Below are 17,277 nucleotides of genomic sequence, written 5' to 3'. Positions count from 1 at the left end.
CACAACAGCCTGGGCTCACATGCCAGCCTAAACGGCCCAGGAGTTTGGGCTCCTTCATTCTTTCTTTTCTTCTTCGCCTCCCTCTTCCTGCTGTCCCCCCCCCCCCTCCTCCGCCCCTCCTCTTTTGTCCCCCCTGCTTCTCTCCCTCTCTCTCTCTCTCATGCAGCTGGATGGGGACTCTACTGGCAGGGCTTTGGCACTGTGGCATCAACAGGTCGTGAAGAAGGGCCACCCCCGGTCCTCATTGCAGCCCTCTCTGTGTCTCTCCCTCATCCCTCTCTCTCTCTCTCTCTCTCTCTCTGTCACTGAGGCTGCTGCTGCCGCTGCTGCCGCTACAGGGGGAAAAGGGGAGGGGGGAGTGTGTGTGTGGGGGGGGGGGGGGGGGGGGGAGTGATGGAGGCTGCCCCTCTTTCTCACGCTCGTAAGAAAGCCCTCACTTCTTCTCCGCGGCGAGTGACACCTGCTGATTACCATAGAAACGCTGTGGGAAGTTTCCCCCCTGCCTCACTGGGGCCGAGATTTGCCCCCCCCCCCCCCCCCCCCCCCCCTCCCTGGACAAACAAGCAGTCCATGGATTAGTTAACTGGGTTACTGCATGGCAAACAAATAAACACACTTTATTTAGTGCAAATTAGTGCCAATTAAATCTCAATGGCCCGATGTACAATCTGACACCGACACAGGGCAGGGCAACGAGAGGGAAGGGACTGCTTTTTCTTTTCCTTTATGTTTTAGGAGGACAGGTGAGGTGATTTTCTGGCACTTAATTAATACAGAGACAGCTCCCCCGTACTTTGGTCTCACTTTCTATGATCCGTGATGAATTGCAGAGGCCTCTGGGCGTCTGCGTCAAGGCTCAGTGTGTGTGTGTGTGTGTGTGTGTGTGTGTGTGTGTGTGTGTGCGTGCGTGCGTGCGTGTCCTGTGGGGCGGACTGATGTGCAGGATGTGAGACACAGATCTGAGCATACAGTCCACTCTCAGTTTGCACACAGCTGAGCATCCCAGCTTGGAGTGGTCTATGACTGGCCCCTAGGGCCGCCACCAGGGGGCGCCAGCTATGGCTATTTGGGGGGCCTTGGCATGGAAAGGTCTCTCTCTCTCTCTCTCTCTCTCTCTCTGAGACTGGGAGCTCTTCGCCGGTCGAAAGCAGCTTCCGCTGCGGGTCTGTGTTGTCAGCAGGGTCATTATCCTGAAGGGAGGGGGTGAGGGGGGCTATGCACTGGAAACAGAGGAGGGGGTGAGGTGGCGGGGGGCTGGCAGAGGCAGAAAAGAAAGTGTGTGTGTGTGTTGTGCAGGGGGGTCAGACAAGAGGAAGAGGAAGAATGTGGGAGCAGAACAGGGGAGAGCAAGTGGAGCGATGGAGATGAAGGGGAAGCGAGGAAGTAAGTGACGGGAACAAAGAAAGTGAAAAAGGGAGCGACAGGCAGACAGACAGACAGACAGACAGACAAAGATGGAGAGGGCACAGTCGAGCGCCACAGTCGTGGCGAGCAGGAGGACTCTGCACAGCAAAGTAGGCACGCAGCGGGGCCCGGGAGCGGAGACAAGTGACGGAGGTGCCACCTCCCTCGGCCGCCTGGCCCCCCCCGCTACGCCAGCCAGCCAGCCCGCCCGACAGCTGCACCCCAGCAATTTACTTCTCTCCACCACATTTAGCAGGAAGGCTGCTTCCCATTACCCCGAGCAGGGGGGCCCCGTGCTGACGGCCAGACGCCCAGCCAGAGGCCTGGCTTCCTGGGGAGACACCCTCTGTTGCTGGCCTCTGCCTCTGGGGCTTTGCTTCCAAGTCCTGTCTGCCACTTCCAAGGTTCAGCGCTGCTGCTGCTGCTGCCTGCTCTCTGAGCACCCGAGCATGTCTACTGCCGGGTCGGTGACTTCCACAAAAAAAGTGATAGATTACATCACTGTTTCCCAAACACTCGTGGGTCGGGACCCATTTGTGGGTCGCGGACACATTTTTATGGGTCCCTTTATTTTTGGTTTCCTACATTTTATTTTATTATTATTATTATTATTATTTCTTCAAAACATTTCCAAAAAACATTTCCAAAGAAATCAACACTTTTCATGAATTGAAAAGAAAATGCAATGATTTTGTTTTCAGTAATTGCATGAAGACATGTCATAAATTAGAAAACAAGTAAGTACAGTGAAAATAGACGATCTACCAGCTCACAACGCAGCATGAAGCGACACATTGTGAGCTTGTATGTCTGCTATTGTCACTAGTTTGGGTGTCTACCCGGGACTCTCAGGTAGACTTCAAATTGCTCTTTTGGGTCACGGGCTAAAACGTGTGGGAACCACTGGATTAAATGACACACTGGCCCTCTTCACTCAAAGCACTGAGGTACATTGCTAGGGTTGTGACGGTTTTCCAAATAACCTTTTTTTTTGCCGATTTACAAGCTCACAACACATCAGCTTGTAAATTAGCTATATTTTTGCCAGTATAAAACAGGGCTTAAGTGGTGACAAACCAGGAAACACATACGCCATATCACAATAGTATCATCCATAATGCTACATTAATCCTTAGTGTTAGATTAATTTATGTAAAGGTCTATCAACTATCAATTATTTCCTTAGTGATTATCGTATTGCTTATATTAATCAAAATAATCAAGGAGCAATTTTTTAACGAATAAAAGTGTTACGCATTTTATATTTTTTTTGTACAATGTTGTCATACACCAAAAGGGGTTCCCGTCTGGAAAGGAAAAAACCCAAAGGGGGTTCCCGTATGAAATGGATGTATGCGATTACTAGTAATTTCTATAGTATGGTTTGCATTATTTAATAACAGTAAATCATGTAATAATAGGTAATACTATGGTAATACCATCAAGCAACTTTGTTACTCATTTAAGTAACTAGTTGTTTTTCAAACTTTCCCACCCAAACGCTTCCCATCCCCGATATCAAGCTGAATGAGGCATATCGTGTGTGTGTGTGTGTATGTGCATGTGCATGTGCATGTGCATGTGCATGTGTATGTGTATGTGTATGTGTATGTGTATGTGTATGTAAATGGTAAATGGTGCATTTATATAGCGCCTTTATCCAAGGCGCTTTACATAGATTGTGCATTACATTCACCCATTCATACACCGATTGCGGCGGAAGCCATGCAAGGTACCAACCAGCACATCGGGAGCAATTTGGGGTTCAGTGTCTTGCCCAAGGACACTTCGACATGTAGACAGGAGGAGCCGGGATTCGAACCGCCGACCCATGGATCATTGGACGACCTGCTCTACCTCCTGAGCCACAGTCGCCCAGTGTGTGTGCGTGTGCGTGCGTGCGTGCGTGCGTGATGGGTATGTAGTCAGCTGCAGTGCTGTATTATGTACTGTACGGCGCACATAATGCAGTTTTGGAGGAGCGTGTGTATTTCAGCAAAGAATGTGTGGCCCACGGCGGCCATAATGAAGGGGTGTGTAGGAGCCTGGGTGAGCCTCGCGGCGGACTTGGCAGCAAGTCAAAGTCCTGAGGCGGTCAGCATTGCTGCGTCATGAGACAGAGCCTTAATCAGGTGGGCCTGCGTCTTTGAAGAGCATAAACACAGGAGCACACGCCCACACCCAACGTTTCCCGTCGAGAAACCCCATACTGAAGCAGTGCATGCAGTCGAATCAAACACTATTATGAATACACAACATGATGTGCAAGGCTGAATTTGCAGGAGGTCTTCTCAGGACACGCGCACAAATAATTCAACAGAAGTGGAGAAAAAAAGATTCGTCCTCGTGTGAAGTGAGGTGTGCTCTTATGATCATCATACATCATCACATTCCGTGCTCAGCCAATCAAATCATCACATTCCATGGTACAAATACACAGACAGGCACACAAAGCTGGGCATAGGAGGGGCAGGGGCTAGCGCCACTCAAAAATATAATTATAATGATTGCACTGTGGCTGGTGCCATATTACAGACACACATTGTTGTTGTTCTTTCTGCCTCTCAACAACACACACCACACACACACACACACACACACCCACACACAAAACCACTTTGCTGGACCACCAACATGGTCACAGAGGTGCCTGGTCACATGGCCAGCGTGGAGACCAATCAGCTGACGAGCTCTTGACTGAACCACATGAGGGTCTGAGTGGCACGTCGCACAGAACATCTACTTTCCTGAGGCAGCCTGGGTCACTGAGCAATGTTCTGGGAACCTCACAGAGATGCTGCTCAACTTCTGTTCTCTCTCTCTCTCTCTCTCTATCTCTCCCCAGTGTGTTCGCAGCTCTCCCTCCCCCTCTCATGGACTCGGAGCCAGCTGAGCGTGCCACCCAAATCCAACAGTTGTTGCGGCCTTCGTTAGCCTAACGAGGGGGCCGGCTCTTTATACTTGTCAGAGAGCAAATGAGTCAAATAAACAAGAGCTGGGAGAGAGGGGAGGTCAAGCAAGCGCGATTCTGTTGCGCTTCACTGGGTTCTTGGCCGGAGCGCTTCGCCTGGAATCTAGGGAACCCGCAATCTGCCCCTTTGATGTCGGATGATGCTCTGGCTTTAATGGAAAGAAACTTCAGGAAAAGCACACTTGCAAATAAAAATAACACTCGGATTGGTCTCTGCGACCACTAGAGGCCGTAGGCATTCGAACGACGTGGGTGCAGCATGTGAAGTATCCGAAAGGGAAGTATCATTTTGGGTACGCATAACAACGGGTTACGATAGACAACAACAAAGCTGCCGTGTTGTTGCAAGCCTCTGCTTGCAAGGCGGTTGGTGCATGTGGGTACTGGGCAATATACTTCTGCAAAAATGTGCTTTGCAGTGTAAACAGTGCAACACACACACACACACACGCACACACACACACGCATGTACGCACACACACACACACAGCTATGACACTAGTTTGTCTTGCCTATACAAACTAGTCCTTCCTGGTAAACATTACTATAGCAGCACTATATAGCATATCCCACAGTCAGTATCAATGGTCCTGACACAGAAGAGATTAGACCGACCAATCTCCAATGCAATCCAATATTTTGCCAAAAAGTGCAAAGAATATACTAAGCACTTTAATTTGAAAAACTCATATGATATGAACTATGAACCTGGCATACCTATTTTGGGTTGGCTTGTCATTTCAGGTGAAGGTTTTTGTAAAATTCATTAAATAAAAGTGAGTATTAAGGCATTATCCTTCTGAATGAGGTCATCGTCCTGAGCTGAGCTTACAGAACACTAAAGGCTGAGAATCTGGAACTTCACCACAATATAGTCCTACTGGATGTATGGGGTACCAAGGGACGATGCTTGCTCCAACAATTATTTCCAACTCTATTGTTTGCCAGGGACAGGAGCCCCAAAGCGCCTCATGCTCACATGCTGAACACGACTCATCGGGCAGGAACCAAAGGGGGACAGAGAGTGGCGTGGATGTTCTCAGCTTCCACGCCCGAGTTGTTCAGCGCACTCGGTGCCCGTGTCGGGCTGGCGCCATGGGATCCAGTCATGACGTGGCATCATTAAAAGGGCATTAACGGAGGGCAAAGCCAACAGTACACACCTTTATTAAGTCCCTTAAAATTTTTAGTAGAGACCTGGGCCACATTCATGTCGGAAGGGAGTCGAGATTGGCTGTGCTTTTTTTTTATAAAGAATTAAGTTGGTAGTGTAACACACGCACATGGAAGCAATGATCAGGCTGAACGTGCCAGGAATAGGCATGAGCCATTTATTATTACACCCGCACGGTGAAGTGAGTCAAATGGGTGGCACTGCCGCGGCTACAGGGCTCCGCTACAGGTGCAACACAGGACGAGAGTGGCAGAGCGGGGCCGGGTGGCCGAGGTGATGGACAGCGGGACAAGGCCACTGCGGGCTCACCTTCTGTGCCGTGGCTCTGGGGCGAAGGCAAGCGTGACAGTGACGCGACACTAAACGCCTTCCTGTCAAGGAGGCAGGCGGACGGCCGGACGCCCCTCCAATCAAAACACCAGCGGCTCTTGGTGACATTTCACAGGGCACAGCTGCTGGGCTGCGACAGCATGCCAACTCACTACTCCTCAAGGCTTGTTTGTTTAGCGTGTGTGTGTGTGTGTGTGTGTGTGTGTGTGTGTGTGTGTGTGTGTGTGTGTGTGTGTGTGTGTGTGTGTACATTTAATGAGCATTATCGCCAGCTCCGTAACAAATTAGTGAGTTACCCTTGGATACTTCTTGGAATCCTCCCTCCTTATCAATAGTGAGGAAAGGTGTAGTGTGGAAAAATGGACACATGCAAAAAGTGTCAACAATACGCAGAAGGGAAGGCAAAAGTGATGCACGTTTACTCTCAGTGCGAGATAACACCTCACGCAGGACAAGTCTCTGTTGGTGAAGTCAGATAAATGCGGTTCCACATATTTCCATGCTATTCTTTTCACCTGCATACAACCACGCTGACATTTGCTTTACAGCTGCCCGTGCTCCGGACAAAGAAATGTGAGATTTCACATTAATTTAAAAAAAATTCTCCATTAACTCATCGCCAGCACCACGGTGCCATTCTTTATGTTGTGCAACAGACGCAACACCACCAGGTCAGAGGGTCTAATGAGGAGTAGTAAGATTTTACTATAAAGATCAATTAACTAAATACTGTATATAGTACCATATAAGACGACTCTGATTATAAGACGACCCCCATTTTCAAGAATCATTTGTGGCAAAAGAACATTGAATGTCAAATAGTCTAGTCCCCGATTATAATACGACCCCGTTTTTTAGGATATTTCCATTGGAAAAAAAGTAGTAGTATATATATTGGCCTATTGGCCCTATTCAGGCCAATAGGGTACATCGTGTTATACAGTTATGCGTTATTTTATACATGAAATGGGGGTCCATGGTCTAAATAAATGTGGGGAAATTTGGGGATCCGTCCTTGACTGACGCACACACGCACACACACGCACACGCGCGCACGCGCGCGCGCACGCACGCACGCACGCACGCACGCACGCACGCACGCACGCACGCACGCACGCACGCACGCACGCACGCACGCACACAGCTAGCCCAGGACCACCTGAGCCGAACCTGGCCGGCCTCGTTCTAACACAGCAGCTCGTTGTGTTCTCAGCCCATGCTTTGGGGAGGGGGTACACAGTCGTCTACACACCACAGTAACTCTAGGGTCTACCCTCCCCTCGTGACCTGTTCCCCTGTCACCTTGTCCTTAGATCAGTGGGGTCCTTGGGGTGGTCCCAGCTAAGGACATGAAATGGATCCTAGTCTTCTAGATCCGATTCCTAACAATTTTCTGAAAAGATTCATGTTGCTATATCAGTGGTGCTCAAACGTTTTTATGTCAAGGACCCCCATAATTATATGTATTTGGCCACGGACCCCTATATAAAAATATTATTGTTAAAAAGTTTCGCTTTAAAAAAAGTATATCTTCAATCTATGTAAACTGTAAAGCACTTTGGATAAAAGTGCTATATAAATGCACCATTTACCATATATACACATTTTCACGATTTTCCAAACAAATATCATGTCTATAAGCTCATAGTGCGGCACAAAGTGGCACACTATGAGCTTGTATATCTGATATTTTTGAATAGCCAACCAAAGAGCTATAGCTAAAGTACAAAATGACACAGATGCTTTCCCGGTAACTCTCTCTGTAACTCAGAGAGTGTAAAAATGGAACCGTTTCCATTTGTAATGTAGCCTACACATTCAGGGCTATGGGGGTCTGTGGCCTAATGCATACCAAACTCAAACTTGGGGGTCCTTGAAATTAAAAAGTTTGCAGAAGACAGACACTAGATACCAGGGTTCTCTTCATCGGCCCTGGGACATTGATCCGTCTGTGGTCCTGGAGGAGTGTTTCTTATCCTACTTTGCCCCTGGTTAATGCTTGGACGGTGGGTGGGGGGGGGGCAGCAAGCCACGGTCAAACAGGCCCAGTTAGTGTGCACACACAAAGCTGCTCAAAGCCAGCAGGTATGTGAGGAATGCCTCTTCGTCCAAACACAACAGGACTCATGCCCGACACAGCCGCGGCCACGCCAGCCACCACACACCACTGTCAAAGCAAGCAGCTAAATGGGGCCCAATGGGGACAGCATGAACCAGAAGGCTCTTTACATTACAGCTGGCTTACTGCCTCTCCAAATGGAGTGGACCTGGAATCAATCAACTCGGAAATATGTCTCGTCCAGGTCGGGGCATTCCAGCTAACATTTTCAAAACAAAACTCAGTCCGTCAGTGCTATGTGCTACGGTCCGACGACAGAGTAACTCAGTCCGTCAGTGCTATGTGCTACGGTCCGACGACAGAGTCCCACGCTGGAGGTAAATGTGGATGTCGGGGAAATGTTTGGAATATCTCGATGCAGCATACGAGCCGCAAGCGTGCATATAATACATATCAAATATGAATGTACAGTATATCCCATAATGCACTGCTCAATTTACAGCTGAATTAACATTTAACATCCATGATTCAATGGAGGTAAATGTGGATTTCGGGAAATGTTTGGAATATCTCGATGCAACATACGAGCCATGCAAGCGTGCATATAAAACATATCAAATATGAATGTACAGTATATTCCATAATGCACTGCTCAATTTGCAGCTGAATTAACATTTAACATCCATGATTCAATGAACCTTTGCATCAGTATCAACAAGGAGAGTTTTATGCAAATGTTATATAGTTTAGAATAGAATCTCATTATATTTTGTTTCCTTTATTTAGGTAAGCTTTCAGTTTAGAAATCAGGTACATATGGTATACTGAAGCACGCACAACTCTAATAATATAATTGTGTGCTATACATACATACATCATAGCCAATATATGTAATACCGGTATATAACAAGATTATTAAATAATACATTGATGCTAAGTTATTGCTGATATATTACAATAGAGCCTTATTCCGTTCTGTTTATCTGCTCATTCACCTCTTTTATGCAGCCATCCCTCCTTGACAATCACCACATCGGTCATGTTGGTGGATCCAGGATTCTGATGGGGAGAGCTACAGCTTTGTCGCCCGAATGTCTTTCACTCAGCCCTGGCAGGAGCGTGGAGGTGAGGGCCTGAGGCACTGGATCTGCCTTCTCAACAGTGGTTACCTATTGGTCAGGGAGAGAGTAAAAAATTAGCCCCATATTGTGGTGAAAGATTTCCTTTCCACTTTGTCTGAATATTAACCTCCGGGTCAACACAAAGGAGAGGTAATGGAAACTAGCTGTCATGGTTCTCCATGATCCTTCCTCTCTGCACTGAGAAGCTTCAACCGCAGCATGGAAGATGTGACAGAAAAGAGTTGCACCAAAATCATTACTGTAGGTCAAATGCCAGGAATCAGGATAAGACAGCAGCATTTTGTTTTACCTGTTAACTATACTTAAGCCCCATTTGATTTCATATTAGTTCTTCGGCTATTCAAAAATTCTTCAAGCTGTGTTGTTTATTTTTGAAAAGGTTAGAAAAATCCTGAAAGTTTTTGAAAACCTATAATGACATGCCCAAATTAGAGGCTGTGGTTTAAAATGTTTTTAACTGTACGAGGGAATTACAGTCAAGTCATCTGACCCAAATAGGGAAGAATTTCCCCGTCATCGACTTCCGTTATTCAGCAATTCTAAGTAAACAAGAATGACACGTGTGTCATAAACTGCCAGGTGCAACAAGCGCTGTCTCTGTTGTGCATCTTCCCCCCCTCACAACCTCTCGGCCACTGTTTTCGTTAGTTTCCGACGTTCTTTTGTTGGTTCAATCACTGTGTTTTGTTATGGCTTTCTTGTAGCTCCAGTTTAGCCTGCTGTTGCCACTTGTTTCAGAGTATGGGTTCAGACTCCCATTGGCTTAGGAGGCAACCAATCATGCGTAGGTCGCTACTAGAACCACTAGTGACCGTTCGTCTGTTGCCACTCGCTGTCCAGCGTGACTGGTGTTAACCCCTCACACAACAGCAACGTTCAGACTATGAGTTTTATCTCCCATTGGCTTAGAGGCGCTAGTGGCAACCAATCATGAGAGAAGCAAAAATACATCAATTGCTATGGTTTTTGAGGGGGGCTAGCCCCACATCTTTTCGTCCCGTCACGTCTCACATTTGCCATCGACAATGAAAGGAGAATTTACGATTACGTCATATGTGCCTGAAATATGACGTAAATTTGTGGCAAGACAAACATTAAATGCCATTGACAATGAAAGGAAAATGTACGTCATATGTAGACAAGCAAATCGGCTAACCAATCACATAAATGCAGTTGTCACATCTTACATGAGTTTTTTGAGGGGCGCTAGCATTGTATCATAGTTAAAAGATAATAACATATAAGTTGACAAATGAATTCATGAAGAAGTATATTCATTTTTTATTGGATGAGCACCCCTCACTTCACACGGGTGTGATTTTTTTATACAACTGTCACATACTGTATACCAGACAATCTCTGGCCATCGACTGAAATCAATTTCTCCACTGCGGCGCCATCATACCGACTGGCCTGTGTCTCATCCAGCTGACTGGTGGGGACAACAGGAAGTGCGTGGGGCTATTGACAGACTGGGAGTCAGTCACATCTAACTCAGCCCCAGGCCCAAATATATCCGCCGTTAAAAGTGCTATCGATGTGCCTCAAACTGTGATTGTGCTCAATTGTCTCAATGTTCTGTCTCAACGACTAGCAGTGAGGTCACACACCGGCGAGGCTATTTCTGCTCTGTGTTTTTTCGTTTTATTTATTGCCCTCCTGGGCGTGTGGTAATTGTTCACAAAGTCATCATTGGGAGTCCTCTCTGGATCTCGGAGAAGGATTTGGAAAGCACACTGTGTCCAATTCAAACTGGGGAGCACACAAACCGTTGCTGGAGCACTCTGGCATCTCAGCACGTACTCTCTTACACAGACATATACACATTATATACACACTACATCACACAAACAAGCCAAAGCGCACACGCACACACACACACACACACACACACACACACACACACACACACACACACACACACACACACACACAGAGTCACACACTCGAGCACACCACAGCCAAAAAAGCAACGCATACACAAGGCCGGCTCTGGAGCCACAACAGAGCACTGCTGTTTTAATGGAAGCGACCTGTTGCTACTGCGGGCTGTGTGGAAAACGCTGGTCCTCTGCCAGCGCTGCAGCCCAGCAGCCACTCAATGAACCCAGTACCCTGTCAGCGGGTCACATGGTCCGTGGGCCTCCGGGCCGCAGCCCGCCCGCCTGCCCCGCTGTCAGTCCGCCTTTCAATCATTCATCGTTCTGGCTCGGGCTCCGGGGGCCACCCCATTCAATGCAAATCAGTGTCACGCAGCGAGGAAGAAGATGCCACACACGGTGACAGTGGACCGGCCACAGAGGACAGTCCCATCATGTGTTTATGACAGAAGGTAAAAGAAGAGACAGGCAGGCTGTGTGGACGGGGGGGGGGGGGGCATCATTCATTCATTCTCATGATCTGATGAACTGCATGTTATGATGCAAAATCAGTGTGATTCTCAACTGTTTTAATGTCAAGGACCCCCATGTCTGATACGCAACACGCATTAGGCCACAATGCACATATGACATATCCTCATTTGACATATATCCTCATTTAACTCTGAGAATGTAACTGGACATTCGGTTACATGAGTATTGAGTACATTCTTGGAGTTACAATACCTGTAAGAGTCCACCGGTTCCCATCAATTATTTAGTTGGGATTTGTGTTTCTTTCTTGTTAAAAATAACATAACTTATGCCAGTAAGCAAGTAGTAAGTCCAAAACTTTAACATTAACATTAATTTAGTCTTGCACAAACTTATATCATATCAAGGCATTCTGGTTCTCAACCTGTGGAACAGGTCGGAACAGGTTTCGGAGGGGTGACAGTGAAGTGGCAATTTAAGGACTTTTAATAAAAAGAAAGGAAAGAAAAAGACGTACTGCATCAAAAATAATAAACAAACTATGATATAAAAACTGGTCAAACATTGCCCAAATTGTCAAATAATATAAGAAAAGGGCAAAATATGCGAAAATAGCCAATCTACAAGCTCACAACCTTGAGAGGCGTTGTGAGATTGTAGATCAGCTATTTTCACAATAAATGCCCCAACTCCTACAATTCCTAGTGCTTGTCGGGGTGGGGGGGTCCCCCCAGTTCAAATATGATTATTTTGGGCGGGTCACGGCTTGAAAAGGTTAAGAAGTTGAGAACCACTTATCTATTAGAGGAAGTGTCACCGAAGCCTGACCTTGGATTCAACACACATGCAAAGAAAACTATGATCACGCAAGAGTGCACACCAAATAACTAGAATGAAGAAAATGCCAGCACTCAATATTTTATTTACCTCTGACGAGCAGACAACATACGCGTTTCGGCCTAGTCGGCCTTCCTCAGCGTTGTGACAAGAAAACAGGAAGTGAGGTATTTATATGAGATACAATCAAATGCAATTGAATACAGGTGTCGACTGTTAACATCTTGCAAGATGGCAACTAGCCTATGGAATTATATTATCAGCATTATCCATCATTGCGTTGAACATGAGCGCAGTCGTTATTCCTGGAACAACTTCATGAAGTGACAGTGAATGCTTTTTCGATCTCTGTTTTTAGAGACCGCTCTGTAACGGTCTGGCCAAATTATCTGCCATTGTCTTGACTTTTTGTGTATACATCTGTATCGGCAGCCAATGTGTTCAGATTTACTACTTTCAACCCAGTGTCCCTATTTTGTAATGGAAAAAATCTACATGCTTACATTGTTTATATGTGGCTTAAGTCATTAAATAAGATAAAGTGAATTTTATGTGCATTTTATATTTACTTGTTTGCTTATACGTTAAATGTTCTGAGATAGATGTGATCAGTGGTCTCTAAGACACTCCAAAATTAGGATCGGACCGAAAACTCTGCAATTGACCAAGCTCTACAAATTTGCCTTGTTTACATTCTAAAAGGGAGATGAAACAGCTAATGCCATCATTAAAAAGGTTGCTCAATGCCCAATGCATGTTCAATACAATAACGCAGCATCATACTGACCAAAGCAACAATACAGCTCTGTGACTGGTTTTTACAGGTTTTGAGGGAACAATTGAGTTCTATGATTTCCAGATATTATTAGCTATTTCTTGTTTTGGCTAGATATGGACCATACTTGTAAGACATTTTTTAGGTTTTGACTTTCCGCAAGCAAAGCTGACGATGAGAAAACATCTGTAATATGCAACCTAAAAACAGGTTGATCTACTGCACACTGAAAATAGCCAGTGTTTTCCTTGATAAACTGTTTGAAGTGCTGGAATCACTACTGATATTTTAGGTGCAGCTGAGCTTCCCACCTCAGCTACTGTAACCTGGCAAGTCAGCTATAGGGTAGGGTCCCTGTACGGATTCCATGTTTTGACATGAAAAGCAACCCATAAGTGATCCAGATGGCTTACATTAAAAAGCAACTGTAAACTTTCTTCAGAGATTCAAACCGACAAAGCATCACTGATGCAGGCTCACTCTTTAACCTCTCCCATTTATCAAAACAACAAGGGGAATGCAAACATAATCAGAAGAGTTCAGCCGATCCGCCAAACCACTACACTAGCACAGAAACAATACTTTAGTATAGCTGCAGCATGAAGCAAGAAACCAGATACATGTAAACTAATCGCAAAATTCCCCATTCTAAGTAACCACTCAAATGGTCAGATATAACTAACAGACAGAACATAGGAGGTATGAATGGTAGATACCAGGCTGATACCGGATGATTGATATGACCCTGTATGATGCTACTTTTCAAGCTCCCCACCAGTCTCCCTTGGACCACATTTAGGTTGTACATCAAACGAGTTTGGGGATTTCGCAGCTGGAGTCCAGCCTCCAGCTAATCGCTTGGCCAGTAGGTCAGCTTTAAAGTTAAAGTAAAGTTTTGGATGCAGCAGCAGGGAGTTTAGACTGCGGTTTCTTTTAAGAGAGAGTGAGCAGGAAAGGTCACGCGATAACAGACGGAAGGTCCAGCGTCGTGCGTATATGCCCCTCACAGTGATAACGCATCTTAATTCCTGTGGCGTACAAGCCTCCAGGATGGGTACAATAGGTCTGACTGTGTACAAGGCAAATTTCAAACAGCATTCCTCGAATTCTAGCATTGCAACTGGTGGCACATTTGCGTCAACAGGCTACTAGGAACTGTGTCTCAAAGTCCTTTCACATAGCAATGGGGACAGGACAACGGTGGTGGCGGCGTTCTGACTGACTGACTGACTGGCATCTTCTAAATAGAACAGGGAGGGTCAAACAGTAACTTGCCTGCATCATTTCACGTTGTGTCTTTTTTGTGTCACATGCTGCCACACACACACACACACACACACACACACACACACACACACACACACACACACACACACACACACACACACACACACACACACACACACACACACACACACACACACACACACACACACACACACACACACACACACACACACACACACACAGTGAGGATAGGGACAGTCTCATGACTCATACAAACAGCATGTTGACACTAAGGCATAAAGGTTGCAAAGTGCCAAGCCACTAGGGAGACAAAATGCCTTTCATCCTCTCTGCAGGCTTTTTTCACGCAAACATAACGACACCTAGGAGATGATGATGACTGAGGAGAGAACAACATAGCAAACGTTGTTTTGAAATGGGAAACGTGGAATGACTGAGCATCCTTGGCGGACCCATATATACAGTAGCAACCATTCAGAGGACAGTATTGTCTGGGATGTCTTGGCACAATGCACACTGCACAGTGGACTGACTGACCTATGCTGTCAGCGGGACATCCGGTCATAAGTGGGCTAGATGAGGAGCCACAACAAAGATTTGTTACTGCTAATTTAATACCGAGTATCCATTTAGGTGCCAGCATCAGGTCAAATTAATTAACAGAGGCAAAAGAAATACGACTACACTCGTGTAGAAAGACGAGACCTTCCTACACTCTTGTATAGGACGGGTAAAAAGCCTTTAACCCATTTAGACGAATTCTAAAGCCCAAACCACACCAATGATTCGCCATGCAACTCCTTGCAACATGCAACGTCATGTCCAACTAGTACCGGTACTTGCAACCACTATGCCCAATGGCAGTTGGAAATGGAAGGAGTTGCAGTGGTGAGGTTGACTTAACTGTTTTATTGCAAGGATAGTTGCAACTGGATTGGTGTGGTTTGGGCTTTAAAACGCCTTCTAAATTCTGACCTAAGTTTTATGAAAAACTTCAAATAGCGTATTTATTCAAAAATTTTAAAAACAATGTTGCTATATAGCCTACTGTAGCCTACATGGCAACAACAACCCAAAAATGGATTTCTGTCTTGAAAGGTGAAAACCCCAAAATGGGTTCCCGTCCTTAATGGGTAAATAAGTGGCTAATGCATTTGCAAGTTGCAAGTTAAAATGCATGGAGGATTTTAACTATGTGCATGGTTCATCCTGCAGATTCTTGGGAGTTGCAATGATGCTGCAAGAAAAATCAACGTGGTGGTTTCCCAGAATGTCGTTTCCTAAAAGACTACAATCATAACAATATTGGGATGCGCGCGTGCGCGTGCGTGCACACACACACACACACACACACACACACACACACACACACACACACACACTCAAAGGAGACAATAACGTAATAGTAATAGAACGTAATAGAAGTTGCACTCTTCTTGTTGCACATTTGAGGTGATTATTTTCATTTCCTGTTAAGCAATGGTAAAAGAAAAACAAATAAAAAAGGACAGTATTGTGGCCTGAAGGCTATCATGTTGTTGTTGTTGTTCTTGGTCAATGTCCAAAATGGTTAACGTTTGAAGGAAACACACTTATTCACTGTTCATTAAAAACAACCAAAAAACAGCCAACAAATTAATATAATTTGATAAAACTTGTGGTTCAAGTTATAACAGCAGCTTTTGGAACAAAACAAAAAACCGATAAAGGCAGCTGAAGTAATTAAAGCACTTGGGTCTTGGGGTTTTTAAAGGTTTGCGTTTCAGCGACAGACAGTCAGACAGACACAAGACAGATAGGAGGATATGGGGCCTAGCAGGGCAGCTTGGGTGAAGCCCGGGGTTAGTTTACACTTCGCCGCGCGACGGTGTCGCCCCGCCGCCGACATAAATTAGCCGATCTACAAGCTCACCGCACGTCCCTTCAGCTACGCGCGGCGAGCTTGTAGATCTGCTATTGTCGGCGGCGGCGCGACACCGTCTCGCGACGGGGCATATTATCAAGTCAGGCATGAGAGAGAGAGAGAAGAACCGCATCATCCCATGTAGTACAATGGGACCTACCCTGTCTAGCTGTGTCTGTCGACCTCTTGTAGTTGTTGCCCACCAGCAGGAAAACGCAGGCGTTTATTTACCTGGACGGGGAATTCAACAGTGTGTCCGTGTCATTCTTTTAAGGGGAGCTCGGTTTCGGCGATTTATTGAGTTGATTTAGTCCTTGAATAATGTGTGGACAAAAAAAAAAGTGCCTCTCATTTACTCCGTTTCTCTCTTTTGCCTTTCTTCCACTACACCTCCCAACGTTCTGTCTGCAATGCTTCTGTGGCTGAAAGGCGTCCTCCCGGGTCCTAAAGCCGGCCGGGCTGTGTGTATATGGTGATGGTCGACCAGGCAAGTTCAGAGAAATAGCTGCCTGTCTGTCTGACTGGCTGCCATCGTGATGTGTGACGATTGTTGTTGTGGGACAGGCATGTAAAGTGAAATACCGTAGTAGTGTAGTAGTGACATCTTCAGATCGTCACTCGACTCGTCCTCCAGATAGAACTAGGCGCGCGCGTGCCTACACACACACACACACACACACACAGTCAGAGATGTGTAATATATATATATATATATATATATATATATATATATATATATATATATATATATATATAAAATAAAATATATATATATATTTGCGTGCATACATTTCGGTATTGCATGTGTTTATAATATACACATGAGGCTAAAATAGCAGTATGCAGGCATTCTCGTGATCTCCCAGCCTCTTCTCTCTGCCATTTCCCCTCATTGTCACTCCAGGTGTAAAAATGTTCCTCTCTGCCATAGAGCCTATGCCTCAACCTAACTAACTGTTGTTCCTGATGCCACAGAGCAGTGGTTCTCAACCTGTGGGTTATTTTGGGGGGGTCACAGCCTGAAATGGTTGAGAACAACTGCAGCCAAGCTGTTCCTGTCATACAAACAAACAGGGCTGA

The 17,277-nt window shown here is 45.8% G+C and overlaps 1 protein-coding gene across 2 annotated transcripts in view; it reads right to left on the bottom strand.

Moving 5' to 3' along the window:
* akt1 (v-akt murine thymoma viral oncogene homolog 1) overlaps positions 1-16,733 on the bottom strand; it is a 51,109-nt gene extending 34,376 nt beyond the window's left edge. Inside the window, exons 1-2 of one of the 2 annotated variants that reach the window (XM_079529081.1) lie at positions 16,429-16,733; positions 8,934-9,107 (exon numbers count right to left, since the gene is read on the bottom strand). In XM_079529081.1, the coding sequence (XP_079385207.1) occupies positions 8,934-8,979 (46 nt within the window). In that variant the 5' untranslated portion in view covers positions 8,980-9,107; positions 16,429-16,733. Of the gene's footprint in view, positions 1-8,933; positions 9,108-16,357 lie in introns of both variants that reach the window. The other variant, XM_079529080.1, reaches the window with a different exon arrangement.
* Between the last annotated feature and the right edge of the window lie 544 nt (positions 16,734-17,277).

This window comes from Electrona antarctica (assembly GCF_951216825.1).
Source record: "Electrona antarctica genome assembly, chromosome: 18".
Classification (NCBI taxonomy): Eukaryota; Metazoa; Chordata; class Actinopteri; order Myctophiformes; family Myctophidae; genus Electrona; species Electrona antarctica.
This window is presented reverse-complemented; position numbering and strand designations above follow the sequence as displayed.